The sequence below is a fragment of the Protomyctophum parallelum genome (genome assembly GCF_964188405.1).
Source record: "Protomyctophum parallelum genome assembly, chromosome: 14".
NCBI classification, from domain to species: Eukaryota; Metazoa; Chordata; class Actinopteri; order Myctophiformes; family Myctophidae; genus Protomyctophum; species Protomyctophum parallelum.
This window is the reverse complement of record NC_139709.1, coordinates 16071035-16098512: the sequence shown is the minus strand read 5'-3', so window position 1 is coordinate 16098512 and position 27478 is coordinate 16071035. Positions and strand designations below refer to the sequence as shown.

Sequence of the window (27478 nt, the reverse complement as noted above, 5' to 3'; positions counted from 1 at the left end):
CTTAAGTAGACAATTTTGTTTTACTTTTGAAATGAGAACTTTTATTTTTGGTACTTTTTGATGCCAATACTTTTGTACTCAAGTACATTTTGAATTCCGGACTTGTAAAAGAGTATTTCTACATTGCATTATTGACACTTTTACTTAAGTAAAAATTGTGAGTACTTTTCCCACCACTGCACATGCCCGCCGGGCCCCAACGGGACCCTGTGACTGTGGGTTGATTAGACCCGGGCTGAGGCCAAAGCTTGTATTAATAGATCAGGCTGGGGTCAGCCTCGCACTCAATGAACTTCTGTTCTGTCCTCTCACTGACAATGAAATGAGGGAAGTTCAACGAGTCCAAATTATGTTAGTACAGTAAGTCTCATCTTGTCTCTGAACTCCCAATCTGAGAACCCATTGTCAAAAAATTAAGGAAAAACAGTGCGAGAGAGATTTTCTCATTTCTACCCTCAAAAATCATTAAACAAAAACTATTGAAACGACGATTGAAATCGAAGAAATGTTATAAGTTAAAAAATATATAATTAATAAAGGGACACAGAAATGCGTCCGTGACCCACGAATGGGTCGCGATCAGTGATCCAATAGTGGCATAGACAGTGATCCTATGCCCTCTGCTCCGTTACCTGGGCAACCTGGCACTTCATCTCTGCCCACTTGACCTCCCAGTCGGCCTTGTCGTTGGCATAGGACTGCTGCAGCTGGCAGCGCCTGTTCTCCTCCTCCCTCAGCTCCATGCGGAACTCCTCCAGGAGGCCCCGGAGGGCCTGCAGCATGCGCCGGTTCTCCCCCAGCTGCGGACGAGAGAGAGGTCACACCAGACGGTCAGGACACAAGTACAGTAGAGAGAGGTCACACCAGACGGTCAGGACACATGTACAGTAGAGAGAGGTCACACCAGACGGTCAGGACACATGTACAGTAGAGAGAGGTCACACCAGACGGTCAGGACACATGTACAGTAGAGAGAGGTCACAACAGACCGTCAGGACACATGTACAACTGGAGCAGCTCCATCAGTGCACAGCCATGCACACACATGCATGCATGCATGCGCAGTATTAGGTAACTCAAAATCATTTCAAGCTTTGGTTACTTTTGGTACTTGAAAATTGGAAAACCAGAGACAAAATGAAGATGTAAACCAGTCAGAGCATCACATTGACTGTAAAAAAAAACATTTCTGTACAGTGGAGTTGTGGCAAAAACAAAATCAAAATATACATGACAAAGCAGAAGCACTTAGAGCTGCTAAATAATGCATTCAAGCCGGAATATGTCCACACTTTCTTTTGTCCCCCCCATTTCGGACAGAGACTAAGTAGACCACGATGGCATAGAACGTTTGTGGATACATTAAAAACTGTGACATAATATTATCCCACTAACTGTTGAATACAAACGCTGTACTGAATGGCCAACGGAAGAACACTGCCTCCTTTGTCCTCTGTGGCTACAGTGCAGTGATCGTCTGCTTTTTGTCTGAACAGCGTACAGTACATCAATGCGAGTACAGTGAGTAAAGGAATCGCTGCCTTCCCGATGCTATCTAGGTCGTCACTCTGATTTGCATACTGCGCCAAACTAAACAGCACTAATGAAACATTACTTTGTGCTCAATAACAATAGGCAACATGTAAAATTAATTATTTGTGAAAAAATATTCAAATGCAAATGCATGTAGCATATTACTCATCACTGCTATGTTTCTGGGAACAAATACAGCAAGATCTCTAGTAGAACTCTTCTGGAAAACATTCCACCTTCATACTTTTTTCTAACGAGGGGCGGAACTCTAATGGCGACTTTACAAGCAATTTAAAAAACATCTAGATTTTATTAAGAATATTTTGAAATAGGTTAACACCACAAGTCTTGTATTGGGGGGTTTCCTGGAACAAAATAGTTTCAGATGGACCAAAAAAATAATTTGGGGATGAAACAGTTTGAGAAACGACTCTGCACCAGAGGACTGTCCTTGAACTGGACTGGACTTGTCCATTAGAACTGCGGGTTGACATGGTAATGTCCAGACCGGGGGGCCTGTATTTCAAGGAGGCAACCTATGTTTCTATATCAGTGGTTCTCAAACCTTTTCCTGTCAAGGACTCCCACAATTATATGTATTCGGCCACCGACCCACATCTGAAAATATGTTGTTCCAGGCACCCCCAAAGATATGACTTAAAAACATTCGCTGGAAAATAATACGGTTTTCAAAGATTTACACACGTTTTCACAATTTTTCAAAAATAGCAGATCTACAAGCACCACACTATGAGCTTGTAGATTTGCTACTTTTCAGTAGCTAAAATAACGGTTAAAGTGGTTTAAAGCTAAGGTGACACGGATGCGTTCCAGGTAAGCAGGAAGTGAAGCGTGAAGCGTACCTGTCTCTGGTGCTGCAGTCGTTCGGGGGACGGCAGCAGGACCACCGGCACCGTCTCACAGATGTCCCCCCCTGGGGTCTGCGGGGTGCACAGTCTGTCTTCTCGCTCTGGCTCCCCTTCCACCGGATCCATCATGGAGCCCAGCTCTGGAATACCCTCCAGCTTCTCCAACTGCAACGGAACAACACGTTACATGGCCTTGAAATGACCACTTTGGTTTTGGTCTAGTTCGGCTGCACAATAATTATGTTGGATTGAATGGGCTATAATGCACAGATGCACACAGAATAACTCTTCCTACTTCCGGGCCGCTTCCCTACTTCCTTCACAGGTGTTACCGATGATACTAATTAAAGCTCTGTTCCATTTAGTGTGCAGTGGTTCTCAAACTTTTTAATAATTCTGACACTTCAAATGGAATCAAATGGACCCATAAGGGTCCATTTGGTTCCTTTTGTACACTCTTAGAGTTACACACCTGTACGGGGCCATTTGGGACCTACTCAAGGACAGTTTGAGACCCACTGAGTGTTTCCAGTGAGCCAACATGCACAATAGTAGCACCCTGACTCTTGACCAGAATGTAACAGAGCCTTCATTAGTATCAGTGGTAACACCTAGGTCAACCAGTCGGTATGCTAGGCGACAACAGTGTCAATGGAGACCACCTTCAAGTTACCACTGCGGATACTACTGCTAGTTATATTGAAGACTATTAACATACTCCATAGGCCTACTAGTCTACCATATACTGTAGGTTGGTTTAAAACAATATCTACTTCATCCATTCAAACAATCAATGAGTCCTGTAATGCTACATATTTCTTCATCATGTGGTTGTGCGTGTGTGTGTGCGAGAGAGAGAGAGAGAGAGAGAGAGAGAGAGAGAGAGAGAGAAGGGGGGGGGGGGCTGTGTGTGTGCTGAGCCTCTCCTTCCTGTCTGAAGTAGTGAGGAATCAGACATGCAGCAGGTTTTCTCCTCATCATTTTGCTCCTAAAGACAGGCTGCCAAATAAAGCAGGGAAAACACAGAATCTAATCATGTGGCTCTCAGGATCCACATGGGAACGGTGTGCCTCCAATGTGGATCTCGTAATTCATGCAGCTATGTATAATCGGGAGAGTTTTGGAAACCCCAGCAGAGTGTGGTGCTGGCCGTTTTTCTCTGCTAGCGGAGAGCTGAAATATTTTCAACTCGGCTGTTTGAAAGTACTTTTGGGCTAGTCACCGTAGCTTAGTTTTCATTTAATTTTCATTTTGTTGTCGTCAGTGACAAAAGGTATAGTCGATGAACATTTTTAGTCATGGTCTTAGTCGACAAAATAAACACTGGTGTTGCGGCGTGTGTGTGTGCGTGTCTGTCCATCCCGCCGTACCTCTGGGTGTGGTGAGGGCGGCATGTCGTCGGCGGTGGGGTCCTGGCGCCCCCCCCCCCGGCCCCCCAGCCTCCAGTGGATGAGGATCCAGCGCAGCTTCATGTAGCACACCACCGTGTTGTGCCTGAACAGACGCACCTCCTGCTGCAGCAGGGAGCGCTCCTGGGCCCAGGGGACCTCGCCCCCCATGGAGGGGCAGGGGGGCGGGGCCTGCAGGCCCTGCAGCTCCAGGGCCCCGCGACGCGCCTCCAGCCTCAGGTGTGCCTCGTCCTCCTGGAGATTAATGCACAGTCAGGCAGTGGTGGAAAGCAGCTAAGTACATTTACTTATGTACTGTTAAGTACTGTTTGAGGTACTTTTACTTTACCGGAGTATTTCCAGTAAAGCTCCATTTTCAATACCTTTTACTACTACTCCACTACATCTCAGAGCAGGAGGGCGTCATCAATATGTTCGTAGACGGACATAATGTGTCCTTGGCAAGACTTGGTCTTGTCTGTGTCAAATTTTTGATTTTCTCTTTTTTTACACACCATTATAATGTTCTTATTTTGATCATAAGACCAAATTACTGAACGTCAGTCTCTGGCTTTTCTTCAGAATATGTATGACACTGATTTACTACGACACTATGGCATATTAGGAGTCCAACTAGTAGTTCTCAAATGTTTCATTTGCAAGGACCCCCATAACTGAGTGTCCAAATGGACCCGTTACAGAATCAGCAACATACAACATACATAGCCAGTTAGTAACAAAGGAACATTAAAGTGTTCCAAGTGTTATCTGTGAAAGGACATCTGACCAATGATGGCGGTTATTTTACTGTACCTGGGATAAAGAACCAATAGCTTCCCTCTCCTCCTGAGCCAATCGTAGCCTCCGCTCGTGATCTAGACGGAACTGGATCTCGGAAGCAGACGTATCCCGCATCTGAGCCCACAACCACATGACAGCATAGCACACAGTTACCCACATTAACAATGAACAACAACAACAATTTAACCCATTAAGACCTGAGGCTGATTTTACAAATGTCGTCTAAATCCAGTTTTCTGGATCTCTATGTCAGTTGTCTCAAAAGTTTTGGTATTTGGTTGCCGACCCCCCGATCCGAAAATATTTTGATCGCGGAACCCCCAGAAGCAAAGATTTGAGTAAAAAAAGAAATATATTATTATTATTATTTTATTTTTTGCACAAATCTTTGCAGAAACTTTTACAGTTTTTTTCGTATAAAACCGTATAATGAATGCTTTTTAGCTTAAATCTAAAACGACAAAGATGCTTTCCCGGTGGTCTTAAAGTGTTAAATCAGTCATGATGGGTTAAATATCAGTGGTGGAGAGTAACTAAGTACATTTACTTAAGTACTGTACTTGAGTACAATTTTGAGGTACTTTACTGGAGTATTTCAAAATTTCAGTACATTTACTTCTACTCCACTACATTGTAGATGCTAATATTGTACTTTTACTCCACTACATTTATTTGAAAAACTTTAGTTACTAGTTACTGACATTTCAGCCATTTGAAAATAGCCGATCTACAAGCTCACAGATATGATCTACAAGCTCACAGATATGCTATTTTCAAAATATTATACATTTGAAAACTTGAAATGGGACATTATGCACAATGACTTGACTACTTTTACTTTTTACTTTTTTTTTGGTCATTTAATTACATTTTGAAACCAATACGTTTGTACTTTTGTAAATATATTTTGAATTCCGGATTTTTGCTTCTAAAAGTGATATGATAAAGTATTTCTACATTGCAGTATTGATACTTTTACTTAAGTAAATCAATTAAGTATTTTTTCCACCACTGTTGAATATGTAACAGCCAAAAAGTTAAAAACATATCCCGTAGAGTGAAACTTTGAAAACCAACAATCACTCAAAGCCATGGACTTTTAGAGTGAAACTTTGAAAACCAACAATCACTCAAAGCCATGGACTTTTAGAGTGAAACTTTGAAAACCAACAATCACTCAAAGCCATGGACTTTTAGAGTGAAACTTTGAAAACCAACAATCACTCAAAGCCATGGACTTTTAGAGTGAAACTTTGAAAACCAACAATCACTCAAAGCCATGGACTTTTAGAGTGAAACTTTGAAAACCAACAATCACTTGCAAGATCTGGTCTCCTCAGTCACGAGCACAGATTCATTAGAGGACACAAGAGGACTTTAAATGCACCCGTTTTCCGTCAGACTAATTGGTTTGCTATTCGGCTACATCAAAGCTTTCTGATTCAACCCAACGCTATATAATTCATGCTGCGCTGGCAGCCATAGATGGTGGGTTAATACCTCCTACTGAGCTTATAACCTTATAAATGGGTTCTTAATCTAGATGTGCTGAGCTACGGCTGAGCAAACTAATGACGGAGCATCATATGGGTTAGCACTTTTATTTGCTGAATGTTGAGATAGAAACGGAGATACAGGCAGGCATGCAATTTTCTACTTGACTTCTTTCAACACAAAAAAAGGAAAATGCAGAATGGGAAATAGTATATTAATGCCTATGGTGCTTTGAAGACTATAGAAAAGAGGGGGAGGGTCTGTCAGACACCCTGGACAATATAAAAAATACCCTCGCCTGTCATTTACAATTCATACCCTACCTGGCTTGCGTTATGAAAATAATAATAATAATTCCAGCGGTTTCACTTATAATGAATATGAAGAATCAACTGACGGTGAGAAAACGCTAATGTGACCACTGGAGAATTAGTACGGTTTCAAATAAGACTAAAGAAAAAGACTATCAAATGTGAGTGACAATAGTGAATTATATCGTAAACAATACAGAGCGACCTCCCCGACAATATGGCAGAGACAGTTACTTCCGCAACAATCCAGGGGATGAGTACTCTATATACAGTATACAGTAATAGATCTAATCCTCCTAGTTACATACAGTAGGCCTACAGCACAGTACAGTACTGTATAGTAGTTCTAATCCTGCTAGGCATACATCCTTTCCTATTCATTTACTTGTACCTCATAGATTATATACTGTGTATCCTCTGTTCAGTGTTGGAAAAAGTACTCAAATGTTTTACTTAAGTAAAAGTATAAATACTGCAATGTAGCAATACTCCGGCCGTTGTCTGGAATTCTAAAATTACTTGAGGAAAAGCACCAAAGTATTGGTATCAAAATGTACTTAAAGTACCAAAAGTAGAAAGTACTCATTATGCAGAATGTCCCATTTCACACATCTTCACATGTATACAAATCTTTTGAAAATAGCAGATCTACAAGCTCAGTGAGCTTGTAGATCAGCTAAATGTCTGTTGCCGAAATGTATATAGGGATTAAGTGGTTAATTCATGTTTTGTAATATTACAAAATCTACAATGTAACTAGTAACTAAAGTACAATATTTGAATCTGAGATGTAGTTAAGTACAATTGAAAGTATTGGAAATTGGAAATACTCCAGTAAAGTAAAAAAATACCTCAAAATTGTACTTAAGTACAGTACATAAGTAAATGTATATACGCCACTGCATCTTTAGCACGAGGGGAGGTGTCGGGGAGGTGTCTGGATCTCACATCCACTCCTGTCAGGAGGACACTGTGTTATACAACGGTGTGCAACTTCTCTATGAAAGCCCATATGATGATGATGCAGCGACTAGCAAGCGACCACGGCCTGCAGTGTGCTCTGTGACTAAGCTCGTTTATCGACCAGCAGCACAGTCATTGATTGATCGCATCGATGGATCCAATTCGACGCTGGCAATAAAACACTGACACCGGCCACGGCTCATCACTTGCCCATGATGAGGCACGTCTTACAAAATATTAAATGGACATTCGAAAGATGAAACGGAAAGAAAAATGAAGGGTCAGTGACAACGAAATGTGTGTCAGATTCAAAATGTAGTAAGGGCTAATGTTTTTCCACTTACAGTACTTTCATATTTTTCATTCGTTTCATTCCGTAGAAACGATTTTGGCATGACGTGAATCGTGCTTAATAATTCATTTTGTCAAAACGAGTACGCTAAAATTCATGAGCAAAGCCATAATAAATTAAACCAGTGAAAACGTTTTCATATTAAAGGGTATTTTATGGTAGATAATAGCCATTATATGGGCTATGTTGATTAAGGCTGATTCCAGACGATTTGCTGAGTCAAATCACACCGCGGTGGGGCATGTGGCAGTGAGCCGATGTCAGAAAGCATTTAACGTGCAGTGTGCAGATTCACATAATAGACCACTTGCACACACAAGCACAAACATTCATGTCAACACAGCAGTGCACGGTCGCTGTGTCGTTTGATTTTAGAGGACAACTTCCTGAATGTTTAGCAACCGTCTCTGTCTTCACAGTGTACGGCTGTACGCCAGTTCAATCTCTGCTCTAGAAATAACTCCATTTGCTATACCGATTTTAGAACTAGTAAACAGATACTTGCAAGTTTGAACACTCAAGTAACAGCCTACTGCTACCACCAACAACACAAAATGTCCAGTGGCGCATGGCACAAATAATAATAATAACAAATAATAACAATAACAATAACAATAATAATAATAATAACAACAATAATATGAAATAAAATGATAACAAAATGCTAAATTAAATGAAATTACACCAGTGGCTGAGGGAAGTGAAGATTTAGTGGGAAAACAAAGTGTGGATGAAGTGAGATCTTCTTCAAAGTCAGTGGTTCTCAAAGTTGGGTCTGGGGGGGGGGGGGGGGGGGTACCACAGGGTCATTTAAACCAAGTACATCAATGTATATAATATAATATGGCTATTTAAAAATAGCAGATCTACAGGCTCACAGCACGTCACTTCATGCCACGCTGAGAGCTTGTACATGTGCTATTTCAGATATTGAAAGATTTTGAATAATAATAAAAACAAATACCATGCATTTTCTCTTCTGGGGGTCCCTGCATGGTAAAATAGATTTCCAGATTGGGGTCCGTGGCCAAATGCATATCAATTTGGGGGTCCTCGACATGAACAAGTTTGAGAACCACTGATCTAAGTGACCGTGGCTGGAGTGTCACTAAGACGTTCTTTTATCTTTATCATCCTTCATGACCTAAAGTTTAGGTCCTAAACTATGTCCCCCTTGCCCTCCTGAATCCATGCACTCTGCAGTGCATCGATGATGAGTTGATGACTGACCATTACATAAGTCTCGTTTTCTTCCCATCGTGTTGCGTAATCTGACAATTTTGTTTCATCGTGATTGAGCAAATAAATAAAACATATATAACACTTCAGGAGGCAATGCCGGGGATTATTATTAAATACTTGTATGCTTCCCTTTACGTTTTATGCACGGTATATATATATTATGGTATTATGGCAATAAATCAACTCTAACCTTTTACATAACAGGCTTTGTGTGTGGGGCTGGCAGAGCCAGTGTCAGCTCTGTCCCACAGGGGAGGGAGGGAGGGAGAGAGAAAGAGAGAGGGAGGGAAGGGAGGGAGGAGGCACTGACCTCTGCTCTTAAAGCCAGGGGCCTCATGTGGTACCTAGTGAATCCCGGGGCTGCCCTGCTCTGGGCCTGAGAAGGTCCCCCGCCTTGGCTGTGAGTCTCCATCACACCTCGCTCCTGTCCTAGACGCCACTCCAGCTCATCCCTCTGACTGGACTGTGAGTGTGAGGTAGGTGGGTTGGGTGGGTGGGGTCGGGTGCGGTTGAGGTGGTGGTCGTTTGGGGGGGGTGGGGGGTGTCAGGGGTTAGAGGGTGGGGGTAGGGCGGGGTCAGAAGGGATGATGGGGGAAGATGGGGGGGATGGGACGGTGTATGAGTTACAAAGTGGTGGGTGGATGATGGGTGTCAGTGGGGAGGTGGGGAGAGCATGAAGCAAACCATGGACATGAACACACATAAGACAAACCAACTAGAGGGAGGGTCCGGGGGTGGTAGTAGGGGCCGGGTTATGAGCAAAGAAGGCAAGCAAAAAACTAAAAATAAATATGGGTAAAAAAAGATTATGCAAGAATATGCAAGCAGAGATGGAGACGTAAAAATAATAATAATAATAATAAAAAATAAATAAATAAAAATCAACCGACAGCGTGGAGAGTGAGAGAGAGACAAAAACAAGCTAGAACATGAAGAAGAGTGCAAAGAGGAAGACCAACTTAAAGACGACGGCGTATGAGAGAGATGAGAAGAGGACGAGGATGAGGATGAACAAAATCATGGGCTGAAACATCTGGAGGGGTTGAGGAACACGTACAGCGAGGAGGAACAAAGGAGAGGGAGTCCAAGGGCAAGGGGGAGGAAAAGAATGCAAAACACTGGTTATGAAGCGCATGCAATGAGGGATACATGAGTTCCAAACCAACAGCTGAGAGAGAGAGAGACCACGGCAGACTGCAGCAGAGCAGCAGCTAGCTAGCTAGCTAGAGTAGCACGCTGACAAAAAAGTTCGTTTTAATAGCATGGCCGTGCACAGCCGTGCGTGCACGTGAAAAGTTGAAGAAGCGTGAGCTCGGATCTTACACCCTATAGGTGAAAATGACACAAGTTTGTGTTATTCAAAACAATAATAGTACTTTAAATACACTGTATATGGGCATGTTTGAGGTTTCACTCCTGGAACTCAATGTTGTCCTACAACAATTTGTCAGAGCCACATGACTACGGAGGTTAGCTTAGACATTTGTCCCTTCCACCCAACTTCGCCAGGGAGCGTTGTTTGCGTGAAGCAAAAGCAGAAATAAAAACAAAAATAGAATTGGATAGAATGAACATGGAAGCAGCTTCAATCTACGACGGCAAAAGTACGGTATAGCCTACGCCCTTTAAATTAACATGAAACATGAAATTAACATGAAAAGCTGGATTGATGTCTTTCTTACATTCAACAGTTTGGTTCACAAAAAACACAAAAACACAAAGAAAGAAAACACAAAAACAAAAATGACACCCAAGACATTTTCAGCCCAATCGTGCGAAAAACTTGATTGTAAACTTGTAAGCGGTATTTTGACGAGCTGAAAAAAAAAAGAAAAGCTTTTAGTCCAAATGGAAGAATCTGCCTTAAGCCCTTGTGCACTCCCTTAACTCCTTCCCGGCACACTCCCGGCACACTTCCTCTATAGGGCCATGGCTGACTGGAAGCAGGGCGGGTTACAGATGCTACTGTATGCAACAGGGTGAAGGAGGCAGGCTATGTGGGTGGGTGTGTGCATGGGGATGCGGATGTGGATGCAAGTGCAGCAGCAAGCCATGGCGGTGGGGGTGGTGGTGGTGGTGGTGAATCAGGGAGGGGGCTGTGGGTGGTGGTGCCAGGGGGGCTGAGCTGGGTGGCTCGCGGTGGGACAGCGCGCTGCTGTATCACCCTGGATCGGTAATGGATGTCCGGTGGCTCCACAGAGGCTTGTTTGGCTTTATCGCTACACAATGTTTGAGGCTATACTGAAAGTGCATGTTCAGATAGCAAGGGCTCTGGGTTGATTTAGCCATTCATTAACATGTTTCACAGTGCGCTAAAGCAGCACCAATGTCTTCTTTCTTCAGGATCAAAGCTGTGACCTGTGCTGTGGAAGCTGTGACAGACATTTCTGGTGGGCTGTATAGTATCTCTGACCGCCAGTGCCTTTAATTATAGCTCCTTATTTGCATGCCTTGCTTCATTAGCATAAACATAAAAATTTAAAATCCCTAAAATTATCTATTAATGACTGGTCCCTTGGGTGTGTTCAAATAAACAGGGCTCCGGCAACAACCCGCTGGTTTTTCGAAGGCTCTATAAATCGGGGCTCTTCCCGTGGATCAATGTTAAGAGCAACCAGTATTAGCCCAAAGTCGCTTGTCACAAACACAGTCTATGCTCGATATTTTCATGAGCTCAACCTTTCTCTAGTGTCCTTCCCCCGTGTAGGTTGTGATACTAAACCAGCCAGGTTGGGTGCTTTGTTGAAGGTGGTGAACGCTAATCAATAACGCATGCCTTTAAAAGAACCATCTTTTTGCTCCAGCCATGATTAGCTAGGCTATTGAATTATTCATCTTGGCTATTTGCCATAATGCCGTACTCCTCCCTTATTTATACGCAATTATGCATATATATTTGAATATATATATATATGGCGAGATGAGGCATCTTTTGCTGGAGTCTGTCACATATTTTTAGCAAAAGAAATAAGCAGAGAGCCGCCAGCGAAAGGCAACGTCCAGACGTAGCGCAGGTCGTGTCAACATACACGGGGGACAAGGTACAACATACAAGGTGGGCTATTTGTGGCGCTCACCTGGAAGTCCGTCACCAGGTCCCTTCCCAGGGTGCCTATGGGCGAGTCGCGGGACATGGAGGTGACGGTGGACAGGAAGCTGCTGGACTCGGTGAGGTTGGGCATGGGCGACAGGTCCTCTGCCCTGTCCCTCAGCCCATCACCCAGGTGGTCCACCTTCTCCACGAACGTGTGCAGCTCGCTGCGGAAGGCCTTCATGCGCGTGTTGACGGTGTCCAGGACCTGGTAGGGGGTATAGGCCCGTCACAGTTATTATTACATCATCGTCTCATCGCAATTATTTGAGGTAATCGTCATAATCATTTCCATGTTGGATTAAAAAAAAGTGGAAATAGCAGATCTACAAGCTCAAAATGCGTCACGTTGTGACATGCTTTGAGCTTGAAGAAACGTGCCACGTTGTGCCACGTTTAATTGTACTGTTCATTATATATTATATAAGTTATTTGTCGTATCTGCACATTGCACCTTTTGTTCGCGTAGCCTAAAAGCTAAACAGATTACATTTATATTCACATGTTCCCACAATGTCCAAAACACATTAAGTCATTAATCACAATTATTTGTGTGACAATTAATCGTCAAGCTACATTTGTAATGGTGACAGCCCTACCTGGGGGTCCCCTTTGGAGCTCGCCCCCGAGCTTGCCTCCAGGACGTCCCCGGTGGTCACCAGCAGCCGACCCTCCAAGATCAGACTGTCTGTGTCCGTGATTAAGCGGTCCACCGTCTTCCCCAGCCTCTCCGCTTCCCTCTTCACGTTGGTGAGCGACTCGCGGTCCTCCCTCCTGCGACTGGCCGAGTCGCTGTGCGTGCCTCCGAGCTCGCTGCCCTCGGAGGGCTTAATGCTGCTGCCGAACCCAGAGGTGGTGGCCGTCTTCTCGAACAGATCCTCCGAGTCGCTCTCGCCCCCGACGGGTCCCTCCCGCTTGGGCTGGAGCAGGAGGAGTCGCCCCGCCACCACCTCCTCGTCCTCTGCCACCACCTCCCCCCCACGGCGCCCCCCCACATCGCTCTCCGTGTCGCTGTCGCGCGGGCTGCCCGTGCGGAGGCCCAGGTGGGCGGCCAGGTCGCAGCGCTGCACGTTGGACAGCAGGACGCGGTTCTCGTACTGCAGCTTCATCACCTTCAGAATCAGAATCAGAATCAACCTTATTGTCACATCACTTTTTTAGTAAAAAGTGGGTGAAATTAGTCTTTGTCCATAGTTCCCATCGTCTCAATTTTTCCAATGAAAGTACAAGTAAAGGGTTTCACCTTGCCACTGAGCTCGTTGATCTGCATCCTGGCCGCTTTCAGCTCCTCCAGCGACAAGCTGCCGCCGCCAGCCGACCCGTTGCCGCCACTCCCCCCGTTGCCGGGCTTATACAGGATACCTTCTCCGCCACCTTCCTCGCCTCCGCTGGAGCCGCTGCTGCTCGGGCCGAACTTGAAGCGGTTCAGCTCGGAGGTCAGCTGCTTGTTGTGGTCCTCGATCTCCGAGATGGAGCGCCGCAGAAGCTCCGCCTCCTCCTCCACGAACTGGAGATGTCGCCGCAGCTCGCCCGCAGACTCCAGGGCGTCGCCACCATAGGGCGACGAGGGCATGCTGGGGGAGGGGCCAAGGGTGTTATAGTTAAAGGACAATTTCGGAGTAGCCCTTTTTTCTATGATAATATATCCATGAAACTAAAACTATTAGCATTTAAAAATAATAATAATAATAATAATAATAATACTAATTAAAACTAACTGAATTAAAAAATAAATAAAACTAAATTTTAAAATACAAAACTATTACTCGTAGAGAGGCAGGCAAACTGTAAATTGGCTTATTATCAAATTGGGATAAGATATCTGTGTGGGGCATGGGGTGTTCAGCAGCATAGTCTCTTCATTATTTGTTTTTGTGCCTTTTGCATGCAAACAATAGACCTCAGATGTTGTATCCAGTTTAATCATGTCATTTTACGTAAGGAATGGGATCTGAGATCATAAATATAATTGTGTATGCCTGAAAATTTCAATAAAAAGATTTTGAATATAGGCCTATATATATATATACACAAAACTATTCTAACCTTGAGAAGGGCTCGCGCCCAAAGCAGTCCCTCTCATACTGGCAGCGGATGTCCTCGTTCTCCGCGCGCAGGCTGCGGTTCTCCACCTCCAGCTCCACGATCTTCCGGCCCAGGATGTTGGCCTCCTCCTCCACCAGTTTGAGGCGCAGCCGCAGCTCGGCCTCACGCGTGCTGTGCGGTCCGCCGCCCACGCACTCCGCCAGCGGCAGCCCGGGGCTGTCCACGTCCCCATACACCGACTTGTACTTCTGGAGCTCCTGCTCCAGCTCGTCCTTCTCTCGGCCCAGCTTGGCCATCTTCTTCCTCATCAGCGAGGACTCCTCCTTGGCAAACAGGAGCTGGCACCTGAGGTCTGCGCTGTCCTCCTGATGGTGGTGACAAGACAGTGTAAGGCCTCACTTACATATTGACATCATCGTTGTCGGGAGGAAACCACCTAACTCCATTTTTTAGGTTTTAGGTTTTTTGCATAAATCAGTGCTATTGAACATCCTTTATGTGTTGGTTAAAAAAATATTGAACCAATGAAAAGTAGTAAAAACTCCATTGGACCCTGAAGCTGTCTTCTAAAGCAACTAACTCCACCACCTCTCCCCCTCTTATGCAAGCAATTGGCAATATATAAAGTCACACCACCAACTTTGATGATGCAGTATTGCTTTGTTTTCATAATTTACTGAAAAATGCATATTTTTAATTTCCTGACAAATGAACAGCAGAGATATACAAAACATGTAAATAGAGAGTTGGAGGTGAGGAGAGTTTTGCCAGCCTTATGTCAAACAACCTTTCACTGTTGCATGCAACATTTCCAATGTCTGAATTAAAGAGTATTTCTCTCCTCTTGACCCTCTGATAAAAATCCAAGATGTTTAAAATAAATATGATCAAAGATCTTTAGTTGTCACATTTTCACGTGCAATTCAATGTCCATGCAACCTCTGTTTTCTGCTCCAACAGTTTTTCTTTGTGTAATTTCCACCAGGATTATGATGGAAAATAATCTCAAAGGCAATATAATTGTATTCTTAATAGTGACCATGAGATAACACACATGAGATAAACACTTTAGATGTGAGTGAGTGTCGAAGTTTTCTCTTTTAAAGGTCTTCTACCATATTATGGTAGATGTCAGAGGGTGTCTAAAGTATTTTCAAAGTCTTCTCAAAGTCTTTAAAAAAAGGTATTCTAGTATAAAGCAGGCATTAAGGGATTCTAGATGTGATCATGACCTCACATTAACCGACTAATTAATCACTATGGGAGGAGAGAGACAATCACGGGTAGCTTGAATGTTAATCTCTCACCTGAGAAGTGGACTTCTTGTCCTTGAACGTTTCCCTGCTTGCTCTTCTTCTGAGTGCAGTCTGTGGAGAGACACGAGAGAGAATGAAAGGTGAGCGAGTGCTGTGCACAGAAAGACAACCATTAAAGAGAGACATGAGAGAGAATGAAAGGTGAGCGAGCACTGTGCACAGAAAGACAACCATTAAAGAGAGACATGAGAGAGAATGAAAGGTGAGCGAGCACTGTGCACAGAAAGACAACCATTAAAGAGAGACATGAGAGAGAATGAAAGGTGAGCGAGCACTGTGCACAGAAAGACAACCATTAAAGAGAGACATGAGAGAGAATGAAAGGTGAGCGAGCACTGTGCACAGAAAGACAACCATTAAAGAGTGTGAGGACAACAGTGAGCGCTGTGCACAGAACCACAACCACGACAGAACTACAAAATGCCAGCTAATGCGATTCACGTTCACCTGAAACTCAGCCGCTGTGTGCAGCTTGTGACGAGTGCCACTGGGAACACAGGCCCACATTACCTCACGTTGATTCTATAGCGTTTCGGATGGTCTTGTGCAGACATTTGCGATAACTGACGATGACAGTGATGACAATGTCTCTCCTTTGCATCCTATGCAGGAAGCATAACGTCACATAAAAGACGAGAACAGTTGGCCCGGTAGATAATCGACAACATTTGTGAAATTTATTTATCTACATTACATTACAACACAAAAGACTGGCTAATATGCCTGCAAAGATATTAAAATCACAGCAACTTTAGGGGCCTGATGTACCTTATTGCATGCTGTGTCGCACACACACAGTCACACAGTCGCACGCACGCACGCACGCACGCACGCACGCACGCACGCACGCACGCACGCACGCACGCACGCACGCACGCACGCATACACGCACACACGCACACACACACACACACACACACACACACACACACACACACACACACACACTAGCAGTGAGCTTTGAATTCTTTCCTGTGCGTGACACTGGTGGTCAACAGTTTAAACGTGGTTTTATGCCGCTGGCAGGTGAAAACACCCCGCCCTGCATGAGAGTGCATAATCTCAGTCATCCTTGATGAAAACCAGGGCTCTGTTGGTTTATGCAACGTCATGTATGGAGGGACGAAGGGGACATTAATCTATGAGGCGGTCTTACATAATGGCCCATTGGCAGGTCAAATCTGCATTTAATGAGGATGTATTTACTCGCCATGCAGATTGCAGAGGTCACGTGACATAATAATTACAGTCTCAATGGGACACATGTGGCCTCTGTTAATAGCCCATATCAAGGGCTCACATCTGGCTGGGATCTGGGTCTTCGTGCAGAGACAGAGGGTAAAGGGTCCAGGTTACTTATCAAGATGATGCAATTGGCCTACTGCATGTACAGTACATGTATATTGGAGCCTACTGGCTACAATATACGCGGAGACATCCGACGTGTCATTGGTCGCGTTGTCCGACTATTTCAAACCCTAACCTCAGTCTTAACCAGCCACGCAAGTCCCAACCTCATATCATTCTTAACCGGCCACGTAAGTCCCCTAACATCATATCATTTTTAACCGGCCAGGTAAGTCCCCTAACCCTAACCTCATATCAGTCTTAACCGGCCAGGTAAGTCCCCTAACCTCATATCAGTCTTAACCGGCCAGGTAAGTCCCCTAACCTAATATCAGTCTTAACCGGCCAGGTAAGTCCCCTAACATCATATCAGTCTTAACCGGCCAGGTAAGTCCCCTAACCTCATATCAGTCTTAACCGGCCAGGTAAGTCCCCTAACCTAAGATCAGTCTTAACCGGCCAGGTAAGTCCCCTAACATCATATCAGTCTTAACCGGCCAGGTAAGTCCCCTAACATCATATCAGTCTTAACCGGCCAGGTAAGTCCCCTAACCTCATATCAGTCTTAACCGGCCACGTAAGGCAGTTTCCTAATTGCAGCCAGGAGGCTCCAGTATGCAGTAGCTAGTTTGATTGCATCGTTTTGATAAGTAACCTACTGGTTCATATCGGTTGATAACATTCGAAGTGGGTGCAGGATCAGCAAACTACAAGTGGAGATGGATATTAATTCTGCATTGAAATGAGGGGTCATAAATACACTGCCGCCACAGAACAAAACAAAAATAATAAATATCCATTGATTCAAGGCTTCATGGGGTGTGTAATTGATAGAAAATAATTATGTTTTGGGTGAACTACTAAGTAAAAAACTTGAGTATTCTTTCCACCACTGCATATTACAGAGAGAGGCTCGGTTTGACAGACAGACAGACTTGTTTTGGTTCCCGGCTCAGATTCAACAACACGCAGCATTCATTCATTCATTCATTCATTTATTCCCACGATGCTCTCTGGGGGAAGCATCTGCCTCGACGCTTCAAAATCTGTCCACTAATTCAGAGCACACAAAGCCTGGATCAAATGAGGCCGCTCTGCACGCTAGCACAGAGACTTAAAGACACTAAAATTAAACCATTCATTTTAATTTAAAATCTGTCAGTTCTCTCACAGCGTTTCACACATAATGTCCCTGAAAGGCTATGAGAGGGAGGGAAGGAGAGAGAGGGTGAGAGAGGGAGAAAGAGAGAGAGAGAGAGAGAGAGAGAGAGAGAGAGAGAGAGAGAGAGAGAGAGAGAGAGAACGAGAGAACGAGAGAACGAGAGGGCGCAAGCAGCAGAGAGGGTGAGAGAAGCAAGGGCATTTAGAGTACGGCCCGGGTGGACAGTGACAGGGAATGAGTGAGAGAGAGGACAGGGAGGGAGAGAGGGAGGGAGAGAGTAATTTAATGAATGACACAATCCTGTGTAGTGCTTTCCAGGGTGAAGTGTTTGTTCCACAGGCAGATTGCTGGCATGGTGGTGATATTGGCAGGATGTGATGAAAGCCAACCAGCTGAGATGTTTGATTCCACTTCAATGTCCCTTCATTTCATTAAAAAAACAAACATTGTAGAAACAAATGCTTGTGACTGATTGGGTTTAATTGAGGTTAATTGACATGGCAATGAAGACTAACATATAAACGCTAAACCCTGAGTAAAGATTGCTAAATTAACTCTGAGTGTGTAAAGGTTCACCCTTATATATGGTCCGTCACGTACAGATGTGACATAGACAAACATTTTCTAAATTGCTCAAAAATATTCCACATTTTTCAAAAATGCCTCTGATAAATAATACATTTAATGGTCAAAAACTATAAAATTATAAGCATAAAATAGGGCTAAAGTAGCTACAGATTTTACTATCTAAGTACAGTCAAGGTCACCTGGAACCGTCACAAGGCGACTGAAGGTCACACTGATATGACTGTTGTTGTCGACATCAAGCTAGTCACTTCTATAAAAACAAAAAGAAAAAATAGGGAGAACTCATTACACAAGAAGCAGCGTGGCACCGGCCTCAACAGACCGCCGAGCAGTTTGAGTCAGTCCTCATGGCCAGGCAGATGGAAAGTGTGAGGTGGAGCCCATTCTGCCCAGGGCGGGCGAAGACACACACACACCCACCCACCCCACCGGCTGGCGCTGCGACAAGGACAGGAAGTCCACTTAGCAACCGTACCCAAAACATGAATGAAAACAGAGTGGATGGGCGGGGATGACTTCTAGTGCTTTTTCCCCCCCTCTTCCATGCGAGAAGGAAAGTATTTGAGCTGTATAATCTTTAGAAGTGGTCGGTGCATTTGCCGTTACACAGTAATGTGGACCATTTTCACACTTTCAGAGTTAAAATATCATGGCATTTTACACTATACAAGTATAAGTCAGGCTTAATAGACGCATAGAAACTAGAAACAAATCATCCTACACTGCCATAACAAGTTAGAAAACAAGTCATCCTACACTGCCATAACAAGCTAGCAAGCCATGAAGCCATCCGTCCATTCTAGACTGCCAGTGGGGATGGTTGGTTGTTGCTGTGTCAGGATCTCTCTCCAACACTTTCACAGCAGTCATAATTGTTTTTACGGTGTGGCCACAGGCCAAAGCCGTCCAGAAAAGGGATTGTCTGTATGCCTGTCCCTGTCAAAAGTAGATCCATCACAAGCTCACGGTGCCAGATGCATGAAACAGAACCACCCTCGGGGACCATTAAGTGAACTCAGCATGAAGGAGGGAAACACTTGGCGAGGTGAAAACTCGGGATGAATGTGAAAGTTGTATCACAGAGTTGCTAATCTATGCATACGGTTATTTTTAGGCGTGCTATGGCGGCGGCAGGGCCTCTAAGGGTGGTGGTGATGGCGAGTCGCGTGTCGTCTGGTCGGCGCTTTAACAGCCATGGCTTAATTTCTCCGGCTGGTGACAGCTAATCTCTCCAGGGAGACAGCGGATTACAGCGTCTTGCACGCAGCGCCTCGGGAGCCCTGTCTACCATTACAGGGGATCCCTGCTTAATGCGTTTAGTAGTAAATCTGAAGTCACATGGGGACACGAGGACGACAGTGACATGCCTCAGTAATATTATCAACAATGTCGGGGAGGCTCACAGTGATCCATGTCTTTGTTGGTTTATATGGCATGGCTCTAGAACAGTGGTTCTCAACCAGTGGCCCTTGGACCACCAGTGGCCCCTGAGGGGGTTCCAGGTGGTCCCCAGCTAAATGATGGAGAGTTGGTAACCAAATGGACCCTTATAGATCTTTAAATCTTGAGTGTAAAATGAAAAGTAAATTTTTCGCTCACAAGAGTGAAATTATTGTTAAACATCTGCATTACTTACAAGAAGTTAGTCTACACAATTAGAGAATGTAAAGTAATTGTTATTTCGATCAAAGTGTGCCCGTTATCTCTTCTATGGTACCACATCAATATAGCATGGAATTGTGGACAAAATCTTATCCAACGATAACAAAATATTCTTTTGTTTTGTGTTTGAGAGGTAAAATGTCATCAAATGGTGGTTCGTGGCTCAAATGCTGAATAAACAATGGGCCTTGATATGAAAAACCTAATTTGAAAACCACTGTCCTCAAAGGATGCTAGCAGTCTATAAGTGTGTGTGTGTGTGTGTGTGTGTGTGTGTGTGTCCAGCGTTAATGTCGCAAACCGTTTGCACCGATCAATCAGCATCACATTTCTTGTACATACTGCCAGTAGGCCACATAAGTACCTCCACTAATTGAGGACATGATGTTTCGTCCTTTATGAAATATTTCACTTTAATTCCATAATGGAAGTCAATGGGTCTCGGATTCGGCTGGAAGCTTGCCCAAATTTGTAGTCACTCTCTGGGGGCGATGCCTGGTGGCGTTTGGGAACGATGCCCGTTTGGAACACTTTCCCCTCTGGTTATGCAACACCCGTTGTACCCACTGTTGTACCCGTTGTACCCGAGTACCTAGCGCTGTACCCTTTATCATAGTACATAGTACTCAGTAAAACGACATCAGGGATATCCATAATGAGCATAACATGGCATAAAACATTTGCATTGGGGCCAACAATATCTCCCCCTCTTTTTAAATAATAAAGTCTAATGAGGGCTTTTCATCTCTCCAAAGCTCAATTAAAACACCACAATATGACGGCCCTGCTACCCTCCGAAGGCAACTTAACAGTAACTCATTTTTGGCTTACGTGTTTATTCACTTTCAACCAGGTGTAAATAGCCGACTGTGAACTTGTAGATAGGCTATTTTTGCCGCACAAGACCTTCATAACATGACATAAAACATAACGTATGAAACGGGGCTCATGGTTGGTAAAGGCGGTCATGCCAACTAAGGTCAAGTGTGTACAGTTCGATTATACTGTAGTAGTGCGAGACAAAAGTCGATAAAGGTAAGGAGGGAAATATGAAAAAGCATAAACACTACCAAACATCACACACTCCATTACTTCCACTGTAATGCAGCACAGGAGATGAACGATTGTGTCTTCTGTGTGGTTTGACAAGCTGCTGCCGAGATATACCGATATCACCTCCAGATTTGACAGATTTCACAGTCCAGTACAAAGACAACAAGACCTCATGGTTAGTGGCCTACAGAGGGACAGCGCCAGAAGACACCACATGAAGAGATTCAAAACATCTGTGTACACTACACCAATGGTTCCCAGACGTTTTAGCTCAAGACAAAAAAAAAGACATTAGATGTTTGCCCGGGGCCGGAACCCAAACTAGTGACAATAGCAGATCTACAAGTTCATAATGCGTCGCTTCACGCCGCGTTGTGAGCTTGTAGATTGGCTATTTGTATTACTTCTTAAATATTTGTTTTCAAATGTATGGAATTTCTTAGATTTCTTCATGAGATCACTGCATGGAAAAAAGCATTGAATTTTGTTTTAAATTCACGATTTTCTTTTCTATTTTGGGAATGTTTTTGAAAATGTTTTGAAATAATAATCATTAAAAACAACATAAAGTGTAAACAATAAAGACACAAAACAACCCACAAATGGGTCCCAACCCAGTGTAATACGCCAGTGTAATACGCAGTGAAACCATGAACCTCTTTTTTTTACACGCTCTCAAAATGCAAACGAACGCTCGGGGTCTTTGCTGGGTGTGCAGGATTATACTAGTCGTAACAGATGGAGAGCGAGTGTTGAGTATGCCTGGAGTGGCAACAGGATGTGCACCGATAAAACGCTCAGTCATTAATACAAGATGGCCCTCAGGTTGCCACTTGCCACCCTGCTCCCCTCACCAATCTGATGTCTCTGTCTTCCAGCAGCACGCTGCATGCTGATAAAAAGACAGGCACACCCTTAATACATTCACACATGCACTTGCATCACTACACTTATGAGGACGTCAACAATCTTAGGACTTTATAAATGCCATTCTATACATGTATGAAACCACTTCTAACCCGAACACTGAAGCCTACCTAGATGTGCGTCGTTGTTGCGTACTTACAACAAGCCCCACTTATAGGCATAACTCCAACCCTAAGCCTTAACCCCACATTTTACTATACTTGTGGGATCATTTGGCCCTCACAAATACAGAAATACAGTACACATGCACGCGCACGCGCACACGCACACGCACACGCACACGCACACGCACACGCACACACACACTTAGCCTTCCCCCTACAGTACATCTCCGGTGTCCTTCACCGGAGATGTTGTACGTGGTGGTGGCAGGAAATGGGAGGCGGAAGGAGGGAAGGAAGGAAAGCAGAAAGACGGCAGAGAGAGGAGGACACAGAGAAGCTACAGTACAGTACGGCACAATTGGGCAGGAGGAGGACATAGAGAAGCTACAGTAGAACAGAGGCAGGAGGAGGCTGACAGGCCGTGACAGAGACACAGGCTGACCGTCAGGGAGGGTCCCACGGCGCCCGGGAGGCCCTCCCGGTTCATCAAGTCCAGACTGGGTAATGAATGACTACAATCTGTAAATCCCACTGGCTGGCAGCAGGCCAGGGAGGCTGACTGACTGTCTGCCTGACTAACTGCACCAGCTGGCTCTGCCCCTACAGAAGTAGTCAGCCTGCCTGCTGCCTGCTAGCACCCTGCACCCAACACAGCCATTCTCAACCGCTGGTGGGCCGTGAGCCATAAGAAAAAAAAGAGGTGTGTGTGTGTGTGTGTGTGTGTGTGTGTGTGTGTGTGTGTGTGTGTGTGAGGGTGTGTGTGTGTGCTTACATTTCTATACTTTGAGGGATAAATATTGCCACAAGTATAGTAGAATTTGAGAACTAGACATTGTGAGCTCTTTACCAGAGAAAATGGTTGTTTGTGAAGTTACAGGCGTACAATTAGGACAAGATTCTGGTTGTTATGATTACGCATTTTAGAGGTTATAAGGGGATGTGGTGGTTTGGGGTTTAGAGGATAGGGTGAGGGGTTGTGGTGGTTTGGGGTTTAGAGGATAGGTTGAGGGGTTGTGGTGGTTTGGGGGTTATGGATGATTTATACATAGTTGAATGCCGGTGTTGTGCACCAAAGATTGTCAAACTACAAGGTCACAACGCATCACGATGCGTCCTCCCAAGTAATACCAACATTAGTGTGTTTGTGTGTGTGTGTGTGTGTGTGTGTGTGTGTGTGTGTGTGTGTGTGTGCGCGACTGCGTGCACATGCAAAGTGTGTCTCCCCACCAGTCTATCCACCTGTCTCTACCTTTGATCCGTCTATGTGTGTAAGTAATGAAGCATTACGGGCTGCTATTATGGTGCGTGCGTGCGTGCGTGCATGTATGAAACGGGGACTCATGGGGAGTGTTTTCATCGGTTGAATAAACATGCATCATACAGCCAGTACCTTGGCGCTCAGTGTAGGAGTAAATCACATTACTACCAAGCCCCAGAAATAGCATGGTGGCTTATACACCCCCCACACACACACACACCCTGTATGTCTGTCTTTCAGTGGAACCAGACCGACACGGTCTGGTCCAGAATCCCCAAAACCCACCACAAGAAGCCTTCAGTCTTGTGTCATGACTGACACTATCACACTGTCCTTCTGTCTGCGTCAATAACGTACAAACAAATACATTAGGGGAGAGAGGATTATGAGCAAAGCAAGAAATGCTTGCTTTGCCAAGGACCCCGAAATAGCCATATAGCCTCTGGCTGCCTGCAAGCTGCAGCCCCCCGACTGTGAAATGAAATAAGAAGAAAAACAAAAAGGAAAACAGACAAAGTAGCTGATCTCGACAAGCAGAATTCAAAATAACCAAAAAGCCAAAATATCTACAAGACCATGATCACGCATCGCGATGCAACACCATGAACTTGTAGATTTTGTGGTATGCTAGTTATATTACTTTATATGTATTATTTGTGTTTCCTCTCCAATGAAAAAAAATCCGCACTGCCATGTTTTCATGAGACACCAGGGGCACTTTGCTCAGAACCTAATCCCAATGACATCACGCAGTGACGTTGGTTCGCCAAAACCTAAAAGGAACAATAAGGCTGTGTTTCTGTGCACTTACACTAACGCTACACAGCTTGGCCTGTTTATTCATTCTCTATAACACCCTGATTTCACAACAGTGGGTCGGGACACATTTATAGGTGTGCCTTTATTTTTCCATTTCCTACATTTTGTTTTTAATTATTGTGATTGAAAAACATTTTCAAAAATGTCTCTCTCGGATTCATCCAAGGATGTCCGTCTTAGTGGGCAGAATTTATGTTGGTTGAAATCAGGCGATATTCTGGATCAGATAGGACTAGTCTAGGTTTGACTTGATCTGGATCAGATGGGACTAGTCTAGGTTTGACTTGATCTGGATCAGATAGGACTAGTCTAGGTTTGACTTGATCTGGATCAGATAGGACTAGTCTAGGTTTGACTTGATCTGGATCAGATAGGACTAGTCTATAGGTTTGACTTGATCTGGATGGATGAGATAGGACTAGTCTAGGTTTGACTTGATCTTGATCAGATAGGATTAGTCTATAGGTTTGACTTGATCTGGATCAGATAGGACTAGTCTATAGGTTTGACTTGATCTGGATGGATGAGATAGGACTAGTCTATAGGTTTGACTTGATCTGGATGGATCAGATAGGACTAGTCTATAGGTTTGACTTGATCTGGATGGATCAGATAGGACTAGTCTAGGTTTGACTTGATCTGGATGGATCAGATAGGACTAGTCTAGGTTTGACTTGATCTGGATGGATCAGATAGGACTAGTCTAGGTTTGACTTGATCTGGATCAGATAGGATTAGTCTATAGGTTTGACTTGATCTGGATCAGATAGGATTAGTCTATAGGTTTGACTTGATCTGGATCAGATAGGACTAGTCTAGGTTTGACTTGATCTGGATCAGATAGGACTAGTCTAGGTTTGACTTGATCTGGATCAGATAGGATTAGTCTATAGGTTTGACTTGATCTGGATCAGATAGGATTAGTCTATAGGTTTGACTTGATCTGGATGGATCAGATAGGACTAGTCTAGGTTTGACTTGATCTGGATCAGATAGGATTAGTCTATAGGTTTGACTTGATCTGGCCACAATCCAGACGTCTCTAATTCGTCCAGGTCCTGACCGTGCTTGCTGGGATGGTGGGGTGGATCTATAACAGCCTAATGGGAATTCAATTTGCTGTTTCAAAATTAATGGTGCACAGAATGCATGCAGACGGTGGGGACAGGACATAATGCATGCAGATGGTGGGGACAGGACAGAATGCATGCAGATGGTGGGGACAGACAGACAGACAGAATGCATGCAGATGGTGGGGACAGGACATAATGCATGCAGATGGTGGGGACAGACAGAATGCATGGAGATGGTGGGGACAGACAGAATGCATGCAAATGGGGGGACAGACAGAATGCATGCAGACGGGGGGGACAGACAGAATGCATGAAAATGGGGGGACAGACAGAATGCATGCAAATGGGGGGACAGACAGAATGCATGCAGATGGTGGGGACAGACAGAATGCATGCCGATGGTGGGGACAGACAGAATGCATGCAGATGGGGGGGACAGACAGAATGCATGCAGACTGGGGGGACAGACAGAATGCATGCAGACGGTGGGGACAGACAGACAGAATGCATGCTGATGGGGGGGACAGACAGAATGCATGCAGATGGTGGGGACAGGACAGAATGCATGCAGATGGTGGGGACAGACAGAATGCATGCAGATGGTGGGGACAGACAGAATGCATGCAGATGGTGGGGACAGGACAGAATGCATGCAGATGGTGGGGACAGACAGAATGCATGCAGATGGTGGGGACAGGACAGAATGCATGCAGATGGTGGGGACAGACAGAATGCATGCAGATGGTGGGGACAGACAGAATGCATGCAGATGGTGGGGACAGACAGAATGCATGCAGACGGGGGGGACAGACAGAATGCATGCAGACGGGGGGGACAGACAGAATGCATGCAGATGGTGGGGACAGACAGACAGAATGCATGCAGATGGGGGGGACAGACAGAATGCATGCAGATGGTGGGGACAGACAGAATGCATGCAGATGGTGGGGACAGACAGAATGCATGCAGACGGGGGGGACAGGACAGAATGTGATATTTCTAACAGCACTGCTAAGCCAATCAAAGTTAACTGCATTAAAATAATCCTGTTGAGTATGCTCTGAGGGTGTGTGTGTATGTGTGTGTGTGTGTGTGTGTGTGTGTGTGTGTGTGTGTGTGTGTGTGTGCGCCCACATACGTGCACGTGTGCATGCATAATTGTGTGTGCGTGTCTGCAATGACTGTGTATGCCCATCCATGCATGTGTTTCTGCATTAATCAAGTTCCCTTACACATTTCTATTTCCATGCATGTGACTGTGTGCTACAGTACAGTAGTGTATGTGTGTGTCAGTGTTTGTGTGTGTGTGTGTATACTAGTGTACTGGTGTGCGCGCGCCTGTGTGTGTGTGTGTGTGTGTGTGTGTGTGTGTACGCTAGCGTGTGCATATGTCTGGCAGTGAGACAGGCTGGATGCGGTACTTGGAGGTCACTCCAATGCCAGGCGAGCCCCAGCCCCAGTGTGTGTGTGTGTGTGTGTGTGTGTGTGAGCCCCAGTGTGTGTGTGTGTGTGTGTGTGTGTGTGTGTGTGTGTGTGTGTGTGTGTGTGGCAAACAGGTTTTCTCTCATCCATTGTGAATGAACCCCACGAACCCTATAGCTTCCCTATAGTCTAGGGGCGAACATTGGGTGAAAATAGCTGATCTACACGCGTCGCAATGCGACAGATATTTAGTATAGAGGGGGGGGGGAATGAGGGGGCTTAGTCTAGACCCCTGGGGACCTCCGGTCAGCATATGTTGGCTGGAAACCTTGTATGTCCTGATAGATACAGTAGACTGACAGGAAACGGGGAGAGAGAGATGGGGAATGACACGCAGCAAAGGTCGTCGGGCTCGGCGTCGAACCGCGACACGCTGTCAGGCGGCATTAGCAGCCTAGGTGCCCATAGGGCTACACCAACCGGCCGGGCCAAAACAGTTCTTTTTTATTATTATTGTTGTGAGCTTGTTGATCTGTTGTTTTCACTACTTTTGTGCGACAAATTGGTATAATTAAGTACGGCATTCATTTTCGAACAAAGTTGAAATATGGAGATATTGACATCAACGATTCAGGGTTTAAGGGGTTAACAGATGAC

General features: G+C 44.8%; 1 protein-coding gene across 2 annotated transcripts in view; it reads right to left on the bottom strand.

The window, feature by feature from the left end:
* mtcl1 (microtubule crosslinking factor 1) overlaps nucleotides 1–27478 on the bottom strand; it is an 80644-nt gene that overhangs the window by 22744 nt on the left and 30422 nt on the right. Inside the window, exons 4-13 of one of the 2 annotated variants that reach the window (XM_083782930.1) lie at nucleotides 15398–15457; nucleotides 14091–14455; nucleotides 13288–13618; nucleotides 12644–13156; nucleotides 12031–12252; nucleotides 9264–9416; nucleotides 4604–4705; nucleotides 3773–4045; nucleotides 2397–2567; nucleotides 633–800 (exon numbers count right to left, since the gene is read on the bottom strand). In XM_083782930.1, coding sequence (XP_083639056.1) covers nucleotides 633–800; nucleotides 2397–2567; nucleotides 3773–4045; nucleotides 4604–4705; nucleotides 9264–9416; nucleotides 12031–12252; nucleotides 12644–13156; nucleotides 13288–13618; nucleotides 14091–14455; nucleotides 15398–15457 — 2358 coding nt within the window. The remainder of the gene's footprint in view (nucleotides 1–632; nucleotides 801–2396; nucleotides 2568–3772; nucleotides 4046–4603; nucleotides 4706–9263; nucleotides 9417–12030; nucleotides 12253–12643; nucleotides 13157–13287; nucleotides 13619–14090; nucleotides 14456–15397; nucleotides 15458–27478) is intronic. The other variant, XM_083782931.1, reaches the window with a different exon arrangement.